The sequence below is a fragment of the Olea europaea genome, chromosome 11 (assembly GCF_002742605.1).
Source record: "Olea europaea var. sylvestris chromosome 11, O_europaea_v1, whole genome shotgun sequence".
Lineage (NCBI taxonomy): Eukaryota > Viridiplantae > Streptophyta > Magnoliopsida > Lamiales > Oleaceae > Olea > Olea europaea.
This window is the reverse complement of record NC_036247.1, coordinates 34117828-34139819: the sequence shown is the minus strand read 5'-3', so window position 1 is coordinate 34139819 and position 21992 is coordinate 34117828. Positions and strand designations below refer to the sequence as shown.

Genomic DNA, 21992 nt, shown 5'->3' with positions numbered 1-21992 from the left:
AAAATGTGAAGGTTCCAAGTTTATAATTGTTGACACATAAAAATTCAGCCCAAATCGAACGGTCCAAAGAATGAAGCCCAATTGGAGGATCTCCAAATCAGATAGCCTAAAGAATGAAACCCAATCATACAATTCAAAATGAAGGCTCAAATAGGGAGGCCCAAGAACGCGGTAACGCCATCGCCCAAGTTTCCAAGTCGCCCAGAATCTGAGCGAATGGAGTGCCATGTAGTCGCCCAGAGCTGTTACTCTATTCTCGCCCAAACCTTCAAGTCACCCAAGGTCTTAGCAAACATAAAGCGTTGTGGTTATCAAGAAGTGCAGTTATTAAAGCAGCCCTATCACGTTCCACGATTCAAAAAATTTAATCAAAAACGGTTAAACGACGAAGAGTAATGACTGCAGTTAAAAAAGGCAGTTTTCATGACAAGCTGGCCATTACGAGGAAAGTGAGCAGTTGTAGAACGATCAAGCAGTTTTTAAGCGGTTGATCACAAAGAGATCATCCATGGAGTATAAAAGGGAGAAAAGACATAGAGCAAAGGGACCGAATCAAAAATTCTCGAACAAGAGAACATGTAATTTTAAATTCCTTAACATAGACTTAAACACTTTTTTCAGTAACTCGTGTGCTTGCGTCCCTTGCAGGCATTTTTTTTTTGATTCCCAATTGTAAAGTCATCGCCAATAAAAGAACACCCATTTTTGGGACTTTGTCTCAAGAGGTTTGTCTCTTACACAATCGTCTGATCCCTTTTAATTGTTAGCGACTAACCCGTGCGAATATTTGCCGTTAATGAATCTCACATGCTTGGTGCCATCTAAATCTTCCAAGAGATATGCTCCATTTGGCAACACACTGTTTATTTTGTATGGTCCTTCCCAATTGGGCGACCACTTCCCGTACTTTGGATCCTTGCTATCCAAAGGGAGTATCGTCTTCCAAACTAGTTCACACAGGCTGAACGACTTGGCTATGACTTTTTTATTATAAAACTTAGCCATTCTTTTTTATTATAAAACTTAGCTTCCTTCTTTATGGGAATGTGAACAGATAAAAGTATAATCAAAATATGTTGAACGATTAATGATAACAAGGTTAGAGCGAAATTCGTTCAAATAAAGTCCTTTATTATCAAATTTTCATTACAAAGATGCGAAAATACAAATAATGGATACTCTACAAACTACAATTAAAAGTAAGTTAATCTCCCGGTTGATCGCTGAGTAAGAGGGTGGATTGGCCTCACCACGTTCTTAAATGCATCGCTGCAATGGCGGGCAAAGGGGCTGACAAGCACTCTCAGCAAGCAAGGTGGCCCGCAAGCATCCCAAAAATTGCCTTCTATCATCGACTCCTTGCAAAGGACAAAGAGACGATGGGACGAACTTCGATGGTAAAAACTTTGCTGCTGGCCAAAAAATATTTCTTATACCTCACACACCAAAGGTGACATCAAGGCAAATAGTAAAATGGGCGGACTAAACAATCCATTTTTATAGAAAGACGAAGGTTTCGGATCGGATTGATTGTCAGAATGCCAAACAATGGCAGCAAATTGGTTTCGAAGAAGAAAATGAAGATGAAGATGAAAAATGGAAAATGCGAAGTATACGTGCATTTATAAGGGGGTGGAGATGAAGAGACAGAATATGAGCAGTCACATTCTGCCTAATAAATGGAATTAAATAGCCCAAAGTCTTGAAAAAAGTGGTGGAAATATCAAAAGAAAATGTGCAAGATTTTTAGTACAAAACAGTTAAATGCTTGAAGAATTGGCGATTAAAAGACAAACATCAAATAAATGCACGAGAAGTTAACATATATGTTCATTAATGATGAACAAGGTTACAAAAGGGAAAATCAAATGCGAAATTACAAAAGAAAAAGGCGTCATATGTCTTACTTACAGTCCACCCCACACTGAACGAATTCGTTCCCTAAGTTTTTCCCAATCCTCGTTCTGCCGAGAGGAAGTGATGTTCAATTCGGCCACGACATCATCAGACTTCCAACTTCTTGTACTGCTCAACCAAGGATTTAGTTCGCTCAATTCCCTGAGAGGCGTTGCGCTTTTTAGCAGCCATTCTCGCATTGCAGTCGTCCATTTTGGCTTGAAATTCCTTCATCTGAGCAGCCAAACTAACCATCAAAGAGTCTTCAATCATGACTTCGGAAGAGATCTCTTTCAACTCATCCTCAGCCTTGTTGATCTCCAGACACAGAGACTCTTTTTCAGATACGGCGCGAAAATATTGAGTACTTATGGCCTTTAGTTCAGCATTCTTGGCCAGTAAGGAAAGGACCTCGGAGTGGATAACCTTCAACGTCGCTTTAAAATCGGTAGAAAGATTGAGCGACGGAAGCGTCAGTGGTTGCTCCAACTTCGCATTCAAATGCTCAAGTTTATCCTTGTGTCTGGCAGCACTAGCCCTCCCAATGTCCATATTCATGAAGGACACGTACTCAAATATCGACTGTTTGAGGAACTTCAAATCTTCCTCTGAAGAAGCAGCAGGACGATCAGATAGAGTAAGGCGAGATGTCTTGACTTGCCCCCAGGAAGCGAACAAGTTTTGGATAGAACGCACAATCTTGTTAGCATCCTGCAAAGAAAATTGCCAATATTGAAGATTCTCACTACAACGAATAAAATGGAAATAAAAGTGAAGCAAAGATTACCTCATCAACAATCGTGGAAGATGGCATATCCTCAACTAAGTCTGCCACCTGCGACTCCTCCATTCGTGAGGACTTCCCCTTGTCTGAGCGAGAAGATGTTGCCACAACGGGCATACTCATAGGAGTATCTGCAAAACTCAAGAGCAACAAATCAGAAATCAATAGCACAAGCAAAGGTAAGGCATCAAAAAAAAACTGAATTACCTTCTGCTTCGATGTTTGGAGGGTTGACGCCTTGGGAAGAAGGTGGCTCATCCATGGGTTGTGATGAGGATCCTGGGACTGAAGATGTCTCTTTAAGCGTAGTCCCCTCATCAACCGGTTTGGATGAAGCAGCCTCAGCAGAGGATGATGGAGCAGGAGCTGCCGATGCCAAAGCCTTTAAAGGAGATGTTGAACTTTTCTGAGGAATCCAAATAAATTATCAGCACACAGAAAAGTTTCAAGTATGAAAAAGTATGCTTGTGAGTAAACTAATTTAATTACCTTCCTTCTAACGATAAGAGGGGTATCATCATCATCATCAACATCATCCTCCAGAATGGGAGATGCTGAAACTGGCCGTTTGCGGCTTGGGGCACTCTTGGCTGTAGTAGGCTTGACAGGGAGAGAAGAAGACGGACGAGCAGACTGTTTAGCGCGACGAGTAGGAGAAGGATTCTGGATGGACAAAGGAGTGACTAAAACAGGAGGAGGGGAAGAAATGCTCGGCTGGTCTAGTAAATGAAAGGTACGATTGGCATTAGTCGCAAATAATCTGCGCTTCACTGACGGCCAGAGCTGTTCAAAAAGAGGATGGATGGCGTGACTAGAATTGAAGGGGACTAATGAAAAATAGCTTGTTAAGAGAAGATTGCGAGCATTTATAGCCTCTGCCTCAGCCTTATTAATAATATGAAAGCGGTCAATCAAGTTCCTTGAATAGCAAGGAGGAACAGGCCAAGTTTGGCCGAAATCAAGTTGGCGAGCAAAAAATTAGGGAGCATAAATTTCTACCCCTGCCTTGGCATTGGTCCCAGTTAAAATATCCTGAAATAGCTCCCTCCCGATTAAAAACTGAATCCAAATGAGCAGGGAGGTGCTCGTGCTGTCTATAGTGGAGGGAGGATGCACATAGTTTGGAGTCAAAAAAGGAAGAAAAGGAAAAAAGGAGGGGATTGAATCCAAAGAATAAAAGAATGAAAAAAGTCCCTTCTAGACATATTTACAGGAGTCAAGGGCTCAATGACTAGCCCATAGCAGCTAGCAGAGGAGCGAGAAATTGATGGAGCACCAAGCAATGGAAAATAGGATCTCAACCACAGTTGAGTGAACCAAAGAGGTCCACTACCAGTGGGAGATGCACCATTCTTCAATTGAGTTTGAAGAGAGGCCATGCTTCTATAAAGGGCAGCCAAAAAGAAAGAACATAAATTCAAAGGCCTGTCACGCGCCAATTCATGCGCTATGGGTAAATAACTTAGGGAGGGCTTTATACATGGCACACACAAAATATATTTACAAAGCCAAACTAGAAGAAAAGTCACTCGCTCAGTATGGGAAGGCTCAGCGCTTGAATGATTGTGAAGGGTTTGCAGGCTTGAATAAGACTAGGTGTAGTTTTTACCAAATTTTGGGACGCCACCAGAAACCAAGATACCAGGAAAAATGGTATCGCCCAAAGGTGGTAGATTCACTAGGGCCCCAACATCCCTTAAAGTAATAGACATGGGGCCAAGAGGGAAAATAAAGGTATTATACTCGGAAGACCAAAAACTCAAAGCAATCGAAAAAAGTACTGAATCAAAACTAGGGGGACGAATAGAGATTTCTAACAAATCAGAAATCCTAGCATCATCAAAAAGTGCCTTAGTAGGACCATGGCCTACAAGACGAGCATGCCACCTACGGAAAGCTACATCAGATTTAAGCCAAGTGCGAATACCTCTTTCGTGAAGTGGCCCCAATGGCAGAGAGTTTAGAAATGGAGGGCCTTGAGTACAAGAGCTGGCCCACCGCCGCCTGTTCGACTGCCTCTGCATTGTTGAAGAAATGACCTAAGTAGAACTCATTGCGTTCGACATCGGCGGGCGCGAGAAAACTCGAAGTTATGTATGGACGACTCAGAAGTTTCTGAAAGTCATCAAAACTAAAGGAGTCGCCAGCTTGAGATTGTGAAGTAGCCATTAGGGATGAAACGGAGTTTTTCAGAGTTACGTAGCAGGAAAGCAAAAGATGAACAGTAAATCGTGGGAGAGACGTGAAAAAGTGAGGCGTGATTTAATGGTGCAGTGAAATGGCGTGTTTGGGGGTTATAAGGGTTTGCAAAACGTCGCACCTTTTCAAGTTATGGAAGAAAACAATGATTGAAATTTTTGAAAATTTCGAATATTGCTGGAAACACAAAGTGAATATGACAAAATTTAATAATTGGTATTAATTCTGCCATATTGGGGGTAATTGTTGACACATAAAAATTCAGCTCAAATCGAACGGCCCAAGGAATGAAGCCCAATTGGAAGATCCCCAAATCAGATAGCCCAAAGAACGAAGCCCAATCAAACAATTCAAGATGAAGGCCCAAATAAGGAGGCCCAAGAACGCGGTAACGCCATCTCTCAAATTTGCATGTCGCCCAGAATTTGAGCGAATGGAGTGCTATGCAATCGCCCAGAGCTGTTACTCTATTCTCGCTCAAACCTTCAAATCGCCCAAGGTCTTAGCAAACATAAAGCGTTGTGGTTATCAAGAAGTGCAGTTATTAAATCAGCCCTATCACGTTCCACGATTCAAGGAATTCAATCGAAAACGGTTGACGAAGAGTAATGGCAGCAGTTAAAAAAGGCAGTTTTCATGACAAGCTGGCCATTACGAGGAAAGTGGGCAGTTGTAGAACGATCAAGCAGTTTTTAGGCGGTTAATCACAAAGAGATCATCCATGGAGTATAAAAGGGAGAAAAGATATAGAGCAAAGGGACCAAATCAAAAACTCTCGAACAAGAGAACATGTAATTTTAAATTCCTTAATTTAGATTTAAACACTTTTTTTCAGTAACTCGTGTACTTGCGCCCCTTGGAAGCATTTTGTTTTTGATTTCCAATTGTAAAGTCATCGCCAATAAAAGAACACCCCTTTTTGGGATTTTGTCTCAAGAGGTTTGTCCCTTACACAATCGTCTGATCCCTTTTAATTGTTAGCGACTAACCCGCGCGAAACAATAATTATGATGCAATACTTTGTTGACTGGAAATTGAGTTGATGAAATAAATTATTCTTGCTAATCTTTTGGATTGGGAGGTTTTCTCGTTCAAGCTTCGAGGGGCTTATAATATGATGGCAAAACTTTCAAAGGAACAACTGTAAAAAGGAGTGATATGTTCATCAGCCGGGAATCATGCACAGGGTGTTGCACTATCTGCTCAGAGATTGGGCTGCAATGCTGTGATTACTCTGCCTGTCACCACGCCTGAAATCAAGGTTATTACTTACTGAATCACATGTTTACAATTCCACTAAGGTTTTTCGTGGATTTTCTTAAATCTATTGCTATATATTTATAGTGGAGATCAGTTGAGAGATTGGGAGCAACAGTTGTTCTTGTGGGTGACTCGGACGATGAAGCACATGCATATGCCAAAAAGCGGGCCGAAGAGGAGAACCGTACATTCATTCCTCCTTTTGATCACCCAGATGTTATCATAGGGCAGGGAACAGTTGGAATGGAGACTATCCGACAAATGAAAGGCCCAATAAATGCGATTTTTGTGCCTGTTGGGGGTGGCGGGCTTATAGATGGTATTGCTGCATACATGAAAAGGGTCTCTCCGGAAGTGAAAATATTGGAGTGGAGCCATTTGATGCTAATGCAATGGCACTATACTTGAACCATGGTAGGAGAGTTATGTTCTACCAAGTGGGCAGTTTTGCCGATGGTGTAGCAGTTAAAGTGGTGGTGAAGAGACTTTCCGCCTGTGCAGAGAACTGACAGATGGGGTGGTTCTTGTTAACCGTGATGCTATTTGTGCATCGATTAAGGTTAGCTACCATTGCTGTTGTTAAGGTTCCTCTTATCTTTTATATATTCTTGATTCTTCTTGGCACATGGCATTAATTTGCTGTTTTGATTGGGTTGCCTGTGTGCATGGTATGCTATATCATACAAAAGTTATATCTTTTGTTTTCTTGTTCTTTGTAGTTTATCAGCCAAAGAATTAGATTAAAAATAAGCTATAAAGTTGTGACAGCGGAACTTGAGGTTCCTTGAATTCTAGGTTGTCCACTGAGCAATAATGAATTTTTCTTGTTAAAGCTTGGTTTGTCTTCAGTATCGTATCATTTTTTTTCTTATTTGGCTACATTTGCTAGGTAAATGTATGCATTTGATGCCATACTAGCTTTATTTCCCATAAATATGGCAACAATATGCTCTCTCTTAATATCCCTGTCTGTAGCAGTTCTCTGAAGCAGCATACGAAATATGGTAATAGCAATCTATCTATATATGGTACAATCATAATTGTAATATAGCCATAATCTTCTATGATCTCCGTAATCTTTACTTAATCTCATTAACAAATACATGAATTATTAAATGACAATTTGGATAAGTTAGTTTAAGCACTTGCTGACGAAAATGTAAATAGGATTTGCTTTGGTCTGATGATGCTTGAGAAGATGCTATAGTAATGAAGAAATGATCCTTTATAATATGTCATCACCTACCATGTGTGCATTATTCATACTGCACCAACTTAGCTCTCCAATTGACTGAGCTAGCTGTTATTTGCATCCCGTTGTTTCAGATTGATGTATAACTTGGGGCTTTGAATATTGAAGTTTTGAGTTTTAACGGGTAGTTCCTAATTGCTCTTCTTAAAGGACATGTTTGAGGGTCTTGCACTTGCTGGAGCTGAAGCATATTGCAAGTACTCTGGCCTCAAGGATGAAAATGTCGTAGCAGTAATCAGTGGAGCTAATATGAACTTTGACAGATTGAGATTGGTAACTGAGCTTGCCGATGTTGGGAGACAGCGGGAAGCTGTATTCGCAACTTACATGCCTAAGGAACCTGGAAGCTTTAAGAGATTTTGTGAGCTTGTGCGTTTCTTAACTTTTCTTAAATACTTCCTCATTATTTCAACTGTGGCTTCAATTTTAAGCAATTGCCATTGATTGTTTGCAGGTGGGACCTATGAATATTACAGAATTCAAATGCCAATATAATTCTGACAAGGAAGAAGCTCTAGTGCTGTACAGGCAAGATAACTATTTTCTTTCAATTACCTGTTGAATGAAGTGCATCATTCGGATATAATGAAGAAAAATTTTCTTGTCAGATTCGTTATTCTTTGAAACTTATGCTACTGAATGAGGTAATACATTATGGATGGGAACATAGGCTTTAATGCGCTTAAGAATAAAAATTTGACAATCTGACTCTGAAGGAAAAATCATTTTAGTTAGTTTTCTTGTTTTGTACAGTGTTGGCCTCCACACAAAACTGGAACTTGAAGCAATGGTGGAAAGGATGAAATCAGCTTGGCTATTAATCTGACAGAAAATGACTTGGTCAAAGATCACTTGCGACATTTGGTAATAATCTCTCTCTCTCTGTTGAAAATGAATTATAAGGCTTTATCTATCATGGGCTCTTGTTGATCAAGTAAATTGTGAAGCATGTTGTTCATTCAGCTTAGATTTGTATACATGAGTTTATCTGATATTCAAGTTTTTGGACATTGCACTTTTCTTTGCAGCAAGGGCGAACCATTGCATTTGCACTTCTCTTTTACCTACTGAAAGGGAGTGGGAGGTTTACTATTGAAATTTCATATTTAGAAATAACATGGTTGCCAACAAAAAATGCACGAGGTTCATAAGTTCATGAAGTTATAAAGAGGTCATGCTTAAGTAAATTGCTGGACATTATAGCTTTTTGTGCTGAAGAGAAGTTCTCAGAAATTATTTAAGAAACAAAGCACTGGACAAGTTGGTCAGGCTGGTTTGAGACACAGCTTCATGTTGGTAATTTGTATATTCTAGAAAGAGAAGGATGGAATATGATGCATGTCCCAGTTTAATGGAGATCTTCCTCGGCATAGAAGTTCCATGCAATTTTTAGCTTGTTTTATTTTATGACATAAAGCTTCGAAGTTTTTGCACGTGACTGATATCTGGATTTGGTCAGTGCACGTGCTCATCTGCAGTACCGTAAAAGTTACATTGTAATTTCACTTAAAGAGAGAATTTTTTTTTTTTTAGGTTTAATGGATGATGATTTGAGGGTAATTGGGCTAGTTGCTGATTGCACACTCTTTTATACACACTACATTCATATTGAATGACTTGTTTCGGTTTCAGAGTCTAATGATTAGTTTAGGGGATGTACTTTCTTATTATATTATTTATTCCCTGTTTGGTCCCATTTCTTAAAATTCATTTTATCAAACTTTTGAATTATACATTTTACCGTCTTTTATCAAAATCTACTAAAATTCTAATTTTTATCCAAACCGAATAGGGGCTTAATAAACTTGTGTGATGATTTTTTTTCATCAAATAATACCCTTGGGAATTTTTTGGGTCGTAAAAAGTAATAAATTGATACAAATATAGTTTCAAAAAGCATCTACACTGCTGCAGAACCTATAACCAAGTCATTAAATTGTGGATGGAGTAGTTGTGTGAAATGAGATGCAAATATGGTTTCTAAAAGCATCCATATGACTGTAGAACCTATAGCCAAATAATTCAGTTGTGGATGAGTGTGTGTGTGAAATGAGATGCATTTTTATTCCAACCAACCATTGATTCATTATATACAAATATCTTCCTTCTTCACTTAAATATCATAATTAGAAATGCAGTCTTTTTCTGAATTAAAAATGAGCTTGTATGTCCATGTACCTTTTCAATCATAAGTTATATGTTTCTTCCATTGAAGAATCTGCTGTTAACCAAAATTATCGCTAAGCTGTTAAAAAATATTTTTCTCACTTCCATAAAATACTTCAGTCTTCGGCAGTCACAGTAATGCACATTTTAATATTAAGACAGACGACCGAGAAAGAAAGGCTCCGTGTTCTCCAAGTAGTTGATCTTACCTTAGCTGCCGTCTCCGGGACTTTCCCTTTTTCGGGCTGCTCGACAAGAAAAATGCTATCCTTACCAGCAGATTTGGTGCCTGTAGGTTGCGTGGTTTCTTTTACGCTTTAGCACACAAATGTTGAGAGGTAAATCAGTATTCAACACTATAGTGTAGGTGGACATTTATTCTGAGATTATTCAGCTCGTACAATATTATCCAGATAGGTGCTTAAGTATTGCTGTGAGAAAATATGCGACAAAGTACCATTAACCTTCCAGAAAGCATGAAATGGAACCAAACGAAAAGACCCCTGCACAAACCAAAAGAACCGAAGAGTGATATATACTGGGATACTAATTTCATAATGAGGACAATTTGGTTGACACATATAGCTCTAGATTTTCTTTGAAAACAATCAATGTTACTCTTGTCCAAGTGTTGACTTGATGTACTATTTCGTGTCAATATTCAGATCATCAAATACTATCTTATATACCTGAAAACATTTAGATTTTCTCACTGTTTATAAGACATTTGAATGGATAAAATTAAGTGAATCCTTCTAGATTATTCTTGGGCAATCTTGTGCAGAAAGTCTTTTACGGTAGTTATAAAATTCTAATACGACATTTTTGTGCCTGATAGCAAGCTTGACAGTTATTGAGTTGTAGATATGCTTATAGGAATTGGGTTTTAATGCTCAGACTCTTCGAAATGGTCAGATCATCCTTGTGGGACACGACGCGACTTGAGTATGGATATGAGATATTTGTGGGATCCTCCAAATTTCAATTGGACACTTCGCTTTTTTTACTTCTTTTTTTTACTTTTCCTTTTTTTTTTCCTCCGTTTCTACTTTCCATAAACCTAGTGTCGGCTCCGAGAGGATGGAGAAAGCGATGGCGCTAAATTTTCCCTTCTTCTTTCTTTCCCTTTTCCTTTTTTTCCTTTCTTTTTCTCTCTGTATCGATGGTTTAAAGTTTTGTTTATATAAAATAGATTCCATATAATGCTACTTAGTGTTACACTAAGTTTAAATTGTAATCAAGTCTCTCGTTTGTATTTAGGGATGTCAAACGGGACGAGCGACTTGTCGGCTCGGCCGCTCGGCTCGTTAAAACTCGGCTTGTAGGCGGCTCAGGCTCGATCCCACGAGACGAGCCCACAAGCGGCTTGTGGGCCCATTTTGACCAGCCCACGAGCTCATCCAAAAATATGAAAATAAAAAAAAAGGTTCAAAAAATGTGCAAAAAAAAAAAAAAAAAAAAAACACCGATAGAGTAACTCCGCGCATCACAGAGCAATTTTGCTCCTGGCTCCTACATCACGGAGCAAATGCATGGAGTTGCTTCGTCAGACATTTATTTTATTTTATTTTTTTGAGATGATGAAAAAAGAAAAAAAAAAAAAAGGTTCAAAAAATGTGCAAAAAAAAAAAAAAAACACGAGCTCGCGAACGGCTCGTTCCATTGCCATCACTATTTGTATTTTATATAATATTTAGTAATTAACTTCTCATAATTGAAAACTAAACTCCAAAAAAGACTTATAATATTTAGAAAATAAGTCAAGCGTGTAAATAGCCTTCTTCTTTTCTTTTTTTTTCCCCCGAGAAAACCTTGCCTGGCGTGTGGGTGAGTTTGACTAAAATCAAAGATTCTTCTTTTGCTGCAAAGATGTATCTTGTGAAATTGAACAGATTCGACGCGTAGATTATCTTACAAGCATAAGCATACACTCTTCTTAATAATTGTGTGAAAGTTTATATGTAAAAGGTGCATTAAGTTTTTGGCAATGTTATATATAAGCTGGTGTTTCTCATTTTCTGCGATTCATGCATAGTTATTTTTCATGATTGAAAGTTACCCTTTTGAATTGTTGGTCCTTCGTTTTACTTGGAAGCAAATTTAGTAGCTTTGGAAAGGCAGTTTTGGCAATAATTCTCGCGTCTTCCTAATTGAAAAGGGCAGCAATTTGGTATGATCATTATCATGGGCGGACGAATTTTAAGGTTAAGTTTTTTGGCACAGGTTTACAATAAATTAACACGCTCTTTTATTTTATTTTATTTTGTAACCATAACATTCTTTTTTTTTTTTTCTCTATATTTTGTATAAAGAGGGGAAGTATTAGCTGTGATAAAACTTAAATATTATTTTTTATTTGATACTTGGGAATTTGGAGGGACAGAATATGATACAATTTTTCATATAATGGATATTTTGGTTAAATCTTTGGGTTGTTATCTCTATATTTTATTTTTATTTTTATCTTGTTATATTGAATGTTGTTTGGAGTGTAGAGTATAGGGAAGATATATAGAGCGTCAAATATTATGTGGATCAATTCGGCTTGTTACAAATGCAAGTAAAGAATGTTTTGGTTCAATTTGTTTTACGTGAGAATTTAGAAAGAATATGTACAATATGGTCACGTCAAGAATAACTGTACAAAATGTCAGGTATGAACAGTGCCGAAAATCGTGTTTCTCTCTTCAAGAGAGACCATGATATCAAGAAGGGATGGCATCCTTGTGGAATGCTTCTAGTTGACATAATAAAAGATATGTTATTGCTAATAAATTCACATGTTTGCAAATGAGCCGATTTAAATTCTTAAAACATTTAAATTTTAGGTGACGAATTGAGGAATTATCGATGAAGAGACGCAAAAATATGACAGTTTTGGCTCATTTTTTGTGAAGGTGGGTACTGTTGAAAATTTCCCGTAAAAGTGCCAGTAGTAAAATGGCCTCAGTTGCAAATAGAAGCAACATTTGTATTTTGTAGCTTTGGAAAGACAATTTTGGCATCAGTTCTTGATTCGCTGAATTGAAAAGGAAGGAATTTGGTATGATGGGCAGACCAACTTTTGGGTCGAGCTTGGTGCTCTTTCATCTCTTTACACGTACATGATAAAAAAGGTTTATTTAGAGGAAAACTTACGTAGTGTTTGATTGAATCATTTTCCATGGAAAATGGAATAAGTGTTCCACCTTTTACTCAATTAATGACGTTTGATATCATTTATTTTTCATAGAATTGGTTTTCTTGCTTTTGTTGCCACATAGATATTTTCCATCTAATTGAGGATTTTCCCGGTTATTGTAGCAATTTTTAATTTTTTTTTTTTAAATTTTGGTTGGCAATGGAAACAAATTCTAAGAATTATTGTTAAAAAAAAATCCCTTTAATTGATAATTTCCATGTAAAACAAAATCATGTAAATCGATGATTTTCTTGGGTTTTTTGTTTTTTTGGCAATGGAAATAAATTCTATCCTCAATACCAGTAAATTTTATCCCTTTAATTGACAATTTTCATGTAAAACAAAATCAAACGAACACCAAAAAATACTTTTATTTTAACATTTTTCACGTGAAAAATTATACCAATCAAACACAATAAATTGACAATTCCCAGGAAAACAATTTCTAGACAATTCAATTCCTTGAAATTCATTTTTTTTTCACTCAAATTCCATCTTTGTAATCTAACAGACCCTTAGTGTTTTTTTACACTCAACTGATTATCTATCAATCATTTGTAACTTCTTAACATAGATTTCTTGGGCTTCTTTTTGTCACAATGTCTAGCGAGCATGTAAATCTAAACTCACCGAGAGGATTTATTTTTGTATCTACACCTCTGCCTCAAATGCGATTGAATTTGAAGGATTTGCTTTGGTGACAGGATGAGTCTAGGCGTCTAGCCAAGTAGCGTGCTTTTCTTGAGAAACTCCCAATTATACTGAATTCGTAAGCACCATTGTTCTGTACAAATTGTGGTCGAACAATGAATTCTTATCTTTCACATGTTCAGTTGTGAGCCAAACAAATATTGGAGAATAGTTAGAACAGCAAGGTTTATTTTGCTAATTTAGAAGAAAAGGAGAACTATTCATGAGAAACATCTTTAGGCTATCTTAAAGTGTGTTAACTTTAACTGAAAACTTTGTCCCCATTCTGAAATCAACAGACCAAAATAGAAATTTGAACTTTTTTTTTTTTTTTTGGGGACATTTGACCCTCCAGTTTTTTTTTTTTTTTTTTTTTTTTTGGGCCCCCGGGGGGGGGGGGGGGGGGGTGTTCAAGAAACCGTATGGCTTTCTGATGATGATAATTCAGTTCATTTAACAGCAACATACAGTGCTAAACATGTTTCCTTAGTTGAAAATTTGGACCCCACTTTAACCTTTATTCACAATAGCCCTCTTTAAATTCTCCCCACCCTGCTCCTGTTCATTCAGTCATCAGTTATTATTTACCACCACCACCACCCCCAGGACCTCTGGCTGCCGGCCACCACCTCAAGCTTAGTAAAAGAGTTTCTTTTAATCTTTCCCTGGCTGCAAAGGAAAAATATGGGATTCTTAAAGTGTGTACTAGGTGTATTTCTCGTTGTTTCTATGTTGTTGTCTGTTCATGGTGATCCTTTAGTTCCTGCATTGTGCATTTTTGGAGATTCTGTTGTTGATGTGGGAAACAATAATAATTTGCAAACACTTGTAAAGGCCAACTTCCTTCCTTATGGAAGAGACTTTCTTACTCATAAACCTACAGGAAGGTTTTGTAATGGAAAGCTTGCCACAGATTTCACTGGTATATGTGGTTTTCTCTTAACAATTTTTTTCATCTAATTGTTTTTCTCTCCACTCTCATGCATGTATTTTCATGTATATTCACAGCTGAGTACCTTGGATTCACTTCATATCCACCTGCTTATCTTAGCCAAGAAGCCAAAGGAAGGAACATCCTCACTGGTGTCAACTTTGCTTCAGCTGCTTCTGGTTATTATGACATTACTGCACAGCTTTATGTAAGCACATGATACATATCTCTTGTCCACAGTGAGCAAGATAACAATTGGCCATCGTTGACGTGATGTCATCGATCAAGCCATAGTTTTTTTAATATTCAAAAGAAAAAAAGTTTTGACCTGCTACGTCAACGGGTGGGCATTATAACTCCTGCCCACTGTGGATTGGAGATCATTTCTACATGATAATTACATGTATGCACATATAAATATGTGTACGTGTTCTTTAACATGGTTTTGAATTTGCAGAGGGCTGTGACATTAACACAGCAGCTTTCATATTACAAGGAGTGGCAAAGCAAAGTGGTGAGTTTGGTGGGGAAGGCCAAAGCTAATGATATATTCTCAGGAGGAATCCACCTTATAAGTGCAGGAAGCAGTGATTTTATCCAGAATTATTACATCAATCCAATGCTTAACAGACTCTACTCACCAGATCAGTTTTCAGACATCCTCCTTAAATCCTACTATAACCTTGTACAGGTAATATAGCTTATAGATTCGGTGCTTCTACGTAGTTTTAGAGCTAGTCTCACCGTCTTTGGTGGAAAACTGAATCCAGCCTACACAAGGGCGTGTTGAAGACTGACTTCAAATAAATATTATGTCGCATATTTAATGGTTTAAGCTTTTAGATGAAGTAATTTTATCGGTTTTCTTTTCTATTCAATTTTTTTGTTTTTTTTTTTTTTTTTACAGGATCTATATGATCTGGGGGTAAGGAGAATTGGAGTTACAACTCTACCACCAACTGGATGTTTGCCAGCCGCCATTACTCTATTTGGTTCAGGAAGCAACCAGTGTGTTCAAAGATTGAACCATGATGCTGTTTCATTCAACAACAAACTCAACTGCACATCCATAAATTTGAAGAGCAAACTTCCTGGGCTCAAACTTGTGGTCTTTGACATTTACAATCCTCTGTTGGAGCTCATTACAAAGCCCACTGATTATGGTATTAAGTTCAAATAAATATACAAGTTCGTTCTCTAATGGTTTTAAGCGGTGCTGGTTTCAAATTTCACTGCCACCAATTCTTGAAAATTTTCGACTCTCTAATAGCTCGAGCTTTTGTTCAGGATTCTTTGAATCAAGGAAGGCTTGTTGTGGGACTGGTACAATCGAGACATCATTTCTGTGCAATGCAGGGTCTGTTGGAACATGCAAAAATGCTACAGAGTATGTGTTCTGGGATGGATTCCACCCATGTGAATCTGCTAATGAAAAGATTGCCCAAAGTTTGCTGGAACAGGGATTTGATCTCATCTCTTAAAGCCACCCATAGTTGCTTCGATAGCCTGTGTTCTCCAGTTTAATGATATCTTATATATTACATGTTTTATAGGGCTTTACAAAAGTTTTTGTTTCCTAAATTTGGTTAAAGTATCATGTTTGAGACAATTTTAAGATTGAAAAATAGGACCTGCAGGTTGAGCTATCCTATGTAAGAAACTGGTCCTATCTTTGGATTGATAGTAAAATAAAATTACAAGCGAGTTATTTTTTTAATGTAGTTATTCACGTTTTTTTAGATTATTATACCATTATCGTGATTATAGATATATCGAGTTTGGTGATTTTTGATACTTTTCAAAAACACGATATAAATGTGTGCAGTGGAGTGCGTAACACTGTACACCGACCCAAGGTTAATGAAATAAATTATGGAAAGTAACAATTTATGACGATTATTTGTTAAAATACCACACGAATTTGGCATGACCAGTTTTTGACCAGGCAGCTCATGTTGAATTAAATAATTTAGCAGGACAAAATTTATTGAAAAAAAAATTAAAATTAAACCTAAAACTCAAAAAAGCCATTGAGCTCATTTTTTTTATTTTAAATAAAATAAAGAAAAGACTCTGGGTTATACCAGCCCAACCCGAGCAAAACCATGTTTAGCAGTTGAGTATAATAGTCAATTCTATCCCAATATATGCTTTGGCGCTTTTCACTTTCATGGCGGCCTTTATCCACCAGTACCACCATACCGCCACCACCCTCTCTTCCTCCTCTCAACTCCAATCCCTTCACCAGGTTCCAAACTCCGTTGCTGTACTACCACCCCAAGTGTCCGCTTATCTTTCTATCTCTAAACCCCCTACTTCTCTTTCTGCTTCCAAAAGCCCACTCTCCTCAAACCCGCCAGTTTTACCCTCCAAGCTTACATCTTTTCAACATATTTTCACTCCGAAGCCACTTGATACCTCTCAAACATCATCGAACCATGATTTTCCTCATTTACTGAGATTATCTGTCTACTACAGTGATGTTCAATTTCACAAAATGGTCCATGCCTCAATTCTCAAGATTGAGGAAGATATTTACTTATTCAATGCTCTCATTGCATCTTATCTCAAATTGGATCAAATAAATTATGCTCATAATGTTTTTAGAACCCTTTCTAGCCCAGATGTTGTGTCCTACGCCGCAATGATTTCTGGTCTTGCCAAATTGAATCATGAAAACGAAGCTGTAAGACTATTTTTTGAGATGAGAAGCTCAGGTATTGAACCAAATGGGTATACTTTTGTTGCTTTATTAACTGCTTGTATGCGTTCGTTGGATTTAGAGTTGGGTTTCCAGGTCCACGCCTTCTTGATTAAAACGGGTTATTTGGATTGCACTTATGTTGTCAATGCGCTGATGGGATTGTACAGTATATGCGGTTATTTTGATTTTGTTATCGAATTGTTTGATGATATGCCTAAAAGGGACGTTGTATCTTGGAATACTGTGATTTCTTGCATGGTTAATGAACGTATGTATGATAAAGCATTTGAACTTTTTCGCATTATGTTGAGACGAGAAGATTTTAGAGTGGATTCTTTTACACTTTCGAGTCTCTTGGCTGCTTGTGCGGGATGTCTTGCAATGGGGGAAAGCCGTGAAATTCATTCCTATGCTTATAAAATTGGGTACGAGAGCAATATGAGTGTGAATAATGCACTAATTGAGTTCTACTCCAAATGTGGGAGTTTGAAAAATGCTGTGACTTTGTTTGAGAGGATGCCTGTGAGAGATATTTTCACGTGGACTGAAATGATTACAGCGTACATGGGATGTGGACATGTTGATTTGGCTGTAAATATCTTTGAAAGAATGCCCGAGAAGAATTGTGTCTCCTACAATGCTCTTCTTGCGGGATTTTGTCGAAATGACGAGGGCTTCAGGGCTTTGGGATTGTTTTGTAGAATGGTGGAGGAGGGCATAGAGTTAAGCGATTTCACCTTGACTAGTGTTGTAAATGCTTGTGGATTAATTATGGATTGCAAGATCAGTGAACAGGTTCATGGGTTTGTGCTCAAATCATATTTTGATTTAGATGATTGTACTGAATCGGCGTTGCTTGACATGTGCACCAGGTGTGGTCGGATGGATGATGCTGAAAAGATATTCGATCAGTTGCCACTGAACCAGAACAATTCAATTAATTATACATCATTGATTTGTGGATATGCTCGAAATGCTCAACCAGAAAAAGCAATTTCTTTAGTCTGCCAGTGGCAAAACAAAGAGTATAATTGTATGGACAAAGTTGCATTAGCTTCGATACTTGGTATATGTGGAGCAATGGGGCTTCAGAAATTTGGTGAACAATTTCATTGTTATGCTTTAAAACATGATTTCCTGTCTGATATAGGTGTTGGGAATGCCATAATTAGCATGTACTTTAAGTGTGATGACGTGGAAAAAGCAATTAAGGGCTTCAATATTATGCCTGCACACGACACAGTTTCATGGAACAGTTTGTTGGCTGGACATATCCTTCATAGGAAAGGGGAAGAAGCCTTGGCTGTGTGGAGGAAGATGCAGAAGGCAGGAGTACAGCCGGATACCATTACATGTGTCTTAATAATTTCAGCTTATCGACACACTAACTCAAACTTAGTTTCTCATTGTCGTGATTTTTTTCTCTCAATGAAGTCCATTTACTGTGTCGAACCCAATTCAGAACATTACGCTTGTATGGTTGGTGTTTTAGGTTATTGGGGTCTTCTTGAAGAAGCAGAGAATATAATTAACAAGATGCCATTTCAGCCAAATGCTTCTGTTTGGCGAGCGTTGCTTGATAGTTGTAGATTACATCTGAATGCAACAATTGGGAAAAGGGCTGCTAAGAAAATATTGGCAATGGAGCCACAAGATCCATCCACATATATACTAAAATCAAATCTTTTTTCTGCATCTGGTAGGTGGCACTGCTCAGACCTTGTTCGTGAAGACATGAGGGAAAAAGGGTTTCAAAAAATCCCGGGCCGGAGTTGGATCTTTCATGACAATGAGGTTCATTCTTTCTTTGCTCGGGATAGATCACATTCACAATCTAAAGACATTTACAGTGCACTGGGGATACTATTCTTTGAATGCTCGAAAGCTGGTTATGTACCTGATACAAGCTTTGTACTCCATGAGGTAGAGGAGCATCACAAAAAGAATTTTTTGCTGTACCATAGCGGAAAACTAGCTGCCACCTTTGGGCTTCTAACAACCCTGCCGGGAAAACCTGTTCGGGTCATGAAAAACATCCTTCTTTGTGGAGACTGCCATACATTCTTGAAGTATGTTTCAACTGTTACTAAAAGGCCGATACATGTAAGAGATCCTTCAGGTTTTCACTATTTTTCTAATGGTATATGCTCATGCAAAGATTACTGGTGACACAAAATTTTGGTTTAATTAATCACAATTTGGATATTTAGGGTGTTTTCAGTTTATTCTTTTACCTTTGGTGTTAATAGTCCAAATATCTGAAGCTATTAGAACAACTTGCAAATGTTTTTAACTTTAAACTGCTGATGAAATGTTCAGTTATACTTGTTAAAGAAACATAATAAATCACTCAAAATCTTGCTTTTCTATTAGTAATATTCATATTGTAGAAGTGTAAATAGCCAACAATCATGAATTAGCGAAGAATAATTGTTTTCAATGCGTAAACCTACTAGACAAAGGGTTTAAAGATCTTAAAGAAGATCTAAAATTAAACAAATCCTTGTGCCAAACTAACATATAATTCACCTAAAGCTAAAACAAATAAACTGATAGTTCCTAACAAACAGCTTCAACAGCTAGCCTTTTCCTTTTCACTGAGGATCTGCAGCCACTAGGTCCAAAAGTCTGTTCAGATACATCAATTGAGCAACTTTCTTTGCCAACACATGCCTGCAAATTGTATATAAAAATGAGAGAAATGGATAGGAAAAATTAAAGTTAAAATGAATACATAAATAGGAGAAAATCCAAGTAACTTACTTTTTTCACCATTGATAAGCTTTTGGGAGAATGGCAGCTTCCTTTCCTAAGAGTTCCATAAACTTTTCTCGGATCTCCGAAGCTAGCAAATTTGATATCGGATATAACTCGACCACCGTTACATGACAAGTTCAAGCTATTCCCTTCATAAGCATGGGCAATAGCTTGGCCAACTGTAACAGTATGAACGCTTACATTCCTAGGATCCCCCCCGAACTCTTCAAAAAGAACCAAATCATTCTCTTCTTCACGTAAGAAGGAACGTGGGACATGGTACCTGTAAAACACGTGCGTTTAGTAATAAAAGTAAGATTTAAGTGACAAGAAGAAGATAATAGAAAATCACATACCATCTTTGTGTAGGTTGTCCACAGCCAGTCGTACATTTACTACTGTAATATGATCCGCGATAGTCACAGGACGTAGAACAGCCATTATTATCAGCAATAATGCTTGGCCAATATCGGCCGATATTATGTCCATTTACCCAGGCAGTTCCTTTTCCCAGTCCCCACAAGTCTAGAACAACTGGTTCTTCACCCCTTGGAGTTCTGAAGGTTGTCTACAACAAATTTCGGTTTCAATTAGTGATGTATACTTTTCTGGATGAAAACCGTTAGCATACAATACATAGTATCTAGTGATCAAATACCTGGAACCAAACAAACCTCCTGTTGAGGGGAATATTAGGATGCCACTTTCTTTTCTTCCCATTTTCACTGAAAAGTTCTTGTTCAAAACCATTCAATCCTACCTTGTAGACCCATTTATTGTTCGTTAGGTCTTTCTCTCGACTGTTTGGTGCAATAATTTTAACCGGACCAAGAATTCCATTTTGTGTATTGTCATAATGGTCACCATAATTCTGTTCATAACAGAAAGAAGTTACAGCAGAATGTAAGACGGACTTTAAGAACAATTAGTACTATTCTTACTTGCAGTCCAACTGTGACACTGAGCAAAGAAATTTGGTTTATCCCCTTCTTTATCTTAGCAGCTCTCTCAAACCAAAAACTGTAACTCCCACCCTGTGCATATTTAGTTCCTGATATCGCAGGTCGTGTTATTTTTGGCAACAGAAAATGAGCAGAATTACGGGCATAAATAAGCAAGAATTACCTATATGCTTGCCATTGACAAATGCATGAAGAATATGGCCGCTGTTCTGAACTTGTAGATTGATATCTTCGCAACAGACAGGATCATCTTCATCAATCTCAAAACTATATGAAATGAACAGAGTGATTAACGACCAATCCAAAATGTATTTGGCAGAAGGGAAGATAATTTTAGTTAATACCTTGTCATGTACCATAAGTAATCACTGGTATCATTTGTAACAAGTTTCTGGTCAAGGAGTTGATTAGCATAAGTAACACCCTTTAAATGGTGGGATTTGAGGTGCTCAAATTTCTCGACTCTCCACGACCATTCCAAATTATAATGACTTTTTTCCTTTGCTTCATCAGGGAGTTTCTTCACCATTACAGATGTTTGAGTACTAACCTATCATATCAAATGAAAAAAGTTAGTTTAGTATTTTCAAAAGTATTAAACATCAGTGTGAGATTAGCACTTACCCGAGCCGTGTTGTAAACTTCGGTTTTACAGTCGGGAAGAATGCTGACGGACCAAGCTGGAACGGTATAGTTTGTGCCTTCAAAGTTGATTGTTATAGCATCATTCTGATTTGCATTGCCAAAGAAACATACCCTCGTCCCATTGTAATTATAGATTGTATGCTGAAAGTTGAAACAAAAAGTTAGTTTAGTTAATCTTGCAGTATTTTTTACAGGAAACCCGGAACAAAAAGGAAAATGCATATACTTACAGACATCATATTTCCGTAATCTTTGTTTGTCACGTTACCATAAGTTAAAATTTTTTCCTTTGACATGAGATGGGAATGTAGCTCCTTAAGATGTCCATATTTGGGCTGGTTCGGTTCACCTAAAACATCGAACCATATTTAATAAACAATTTTAACTTATAAACAAAAATGAAATTTAATAAAATGATTGTTTGATTACCATATTCATTGAGGGGTGCATCATAATCATATGTTGTTGCAATATATGGTCCCCCGGATACTCGGCCAAAATTAGTACCACCATGATACTACAAGTCGAATTTCAATATTAACAAACATATATTTGGAGTCGACTA

The 21992-nt window shown here is 37.6% G+C and overlaps 3 protein-coding genes and 1 pseudogene across 4 annotated transcripts in view; 3 read left to right on the top strand and 1 right to left on the bottom strand.

Annotated features, from left to right (window-relative positions):
• The first annotated feature begins 5933 nt into the window (after positions 1 to 5933).
• LOC111404992 lies at positions 5934 to 8132 on the top strand (annotated as a pseudogene).
• Positions 8133 to 13848: 5716 nt separating this feature from the next.
• LOC111404991 (GDSL esterase/lipase At5g03810-like) lies at positions 13849 to 16058 on the top strand. The gene is made up of 5 exons (XM_023033710.1): positions 13849 to 14350; positions 14437 to 14567; positions 14817 to 15050; positions 15267 to 15522; positions 15647 to 16058. Exons 1-5 carry the CDS (start codon positions 14113 to 14115, stop codon positions 15838 to 15840), a joined length of 1053 nt encoding a protein of 350 aa, XP_022889478.1. The 5' UTR covers positions 13849 to 14112; the 3' UTR covers positions 15841 to 16058.
• A 417-nt stretch (positions 16059 to 16475) lies between these two features.
• LOC111404172 (pentatricopeptide repeat-containing protein At5g03800) lies at positions 16476 to 19387 on the top strand. The gene has a single exon (XM_023032936.1). The coding sequence runs from the start codon at positions 16530 to 16532 to the stop codon at positions 19230 to 19232; it is 2703 nt and encodes a 900-aa protein (XP_022888704.1). The 5' UTR covers positions 16476 to 16529; the 3' UTR covers positions 19233 to 19387.
• A 14-nt stretch (positions 19388 to 19401) lies between these two features.
• The window catches only part of LOC111404173 (beta-galactosidase 15-like), a 5802-nt gene continuing 3211 nt past the window's right edge, over positions 19402 to 21992 (bottom strand). For both annotated transcript variants that reach the window (XM_023032938.1, XM_023032937.1), the window contains 10 exons: positions 21857 to 21944; positions 21658 to 21776; positions 21407 to 21568; positions 21127 to 21332; positions 20946 to 21049; positions 20762 to 20871; positions 20479 to 20691; positions 20177 to 20388; positions 19827 to 20103; positions 19402 to 19736 (listed from right to left, as the gene is read on the bottom strand). In XM_023032938.1, the coding sequence (XP_022888706.1) occupies positions 19623 to 19736; positions 19827 to 20103; positions 20177 to 20388; positions 20479 to 20691; positions 20762 to 20871; positions 20946 to 21049; positions 21127 to 21332; positions 21407 to 21568; positions 21658 to 21776; positions 21857 to 21944 (1605 nt within the window). In that variant the 3' untranslated portion in view covers positions 19402 to 19622. The remainder of the gene's footprint in view (positions 19737 to 19826; positions 20104 to 20176; positions 20389 to 20478; positions 20692 to 20761; positions 20872 to 20945; positions 21050 to 21126; positions 21333 to 21406; positions 21569 to 21657; positions 21777 to 21856; positions 21945 to 21992) is intronic.

Coding starts and splice junctions, on each gene's coding strand:
- LOC111404991 (XM_023033710.1), top strand. CDS start 14,113: ATGGGATTCTTAAAGTGTGTACTAGGTGTATTTCTCGTTGTTTCTATG. Junction 14,351..14,436: donor GCTTGCCACAGATTTCACTG/GTATATGTGGTT, acceptor GTATATTCACAG/CTGAGTACCTTGGATTCACT. Junction 14,568..14,816: donor ACATTACTGCACAGCTTTAT/GTAAGCACATGA, acceptor TTGAATTTGCAG/AGGGCTGTGACATTAACACA.
- LOC111404172 (XM_023032936.1), top strand. CDS start 16,530: ATGGCGGCCTTTATCCACCAGTACCACCATACCGCCACCACCCTCTCT.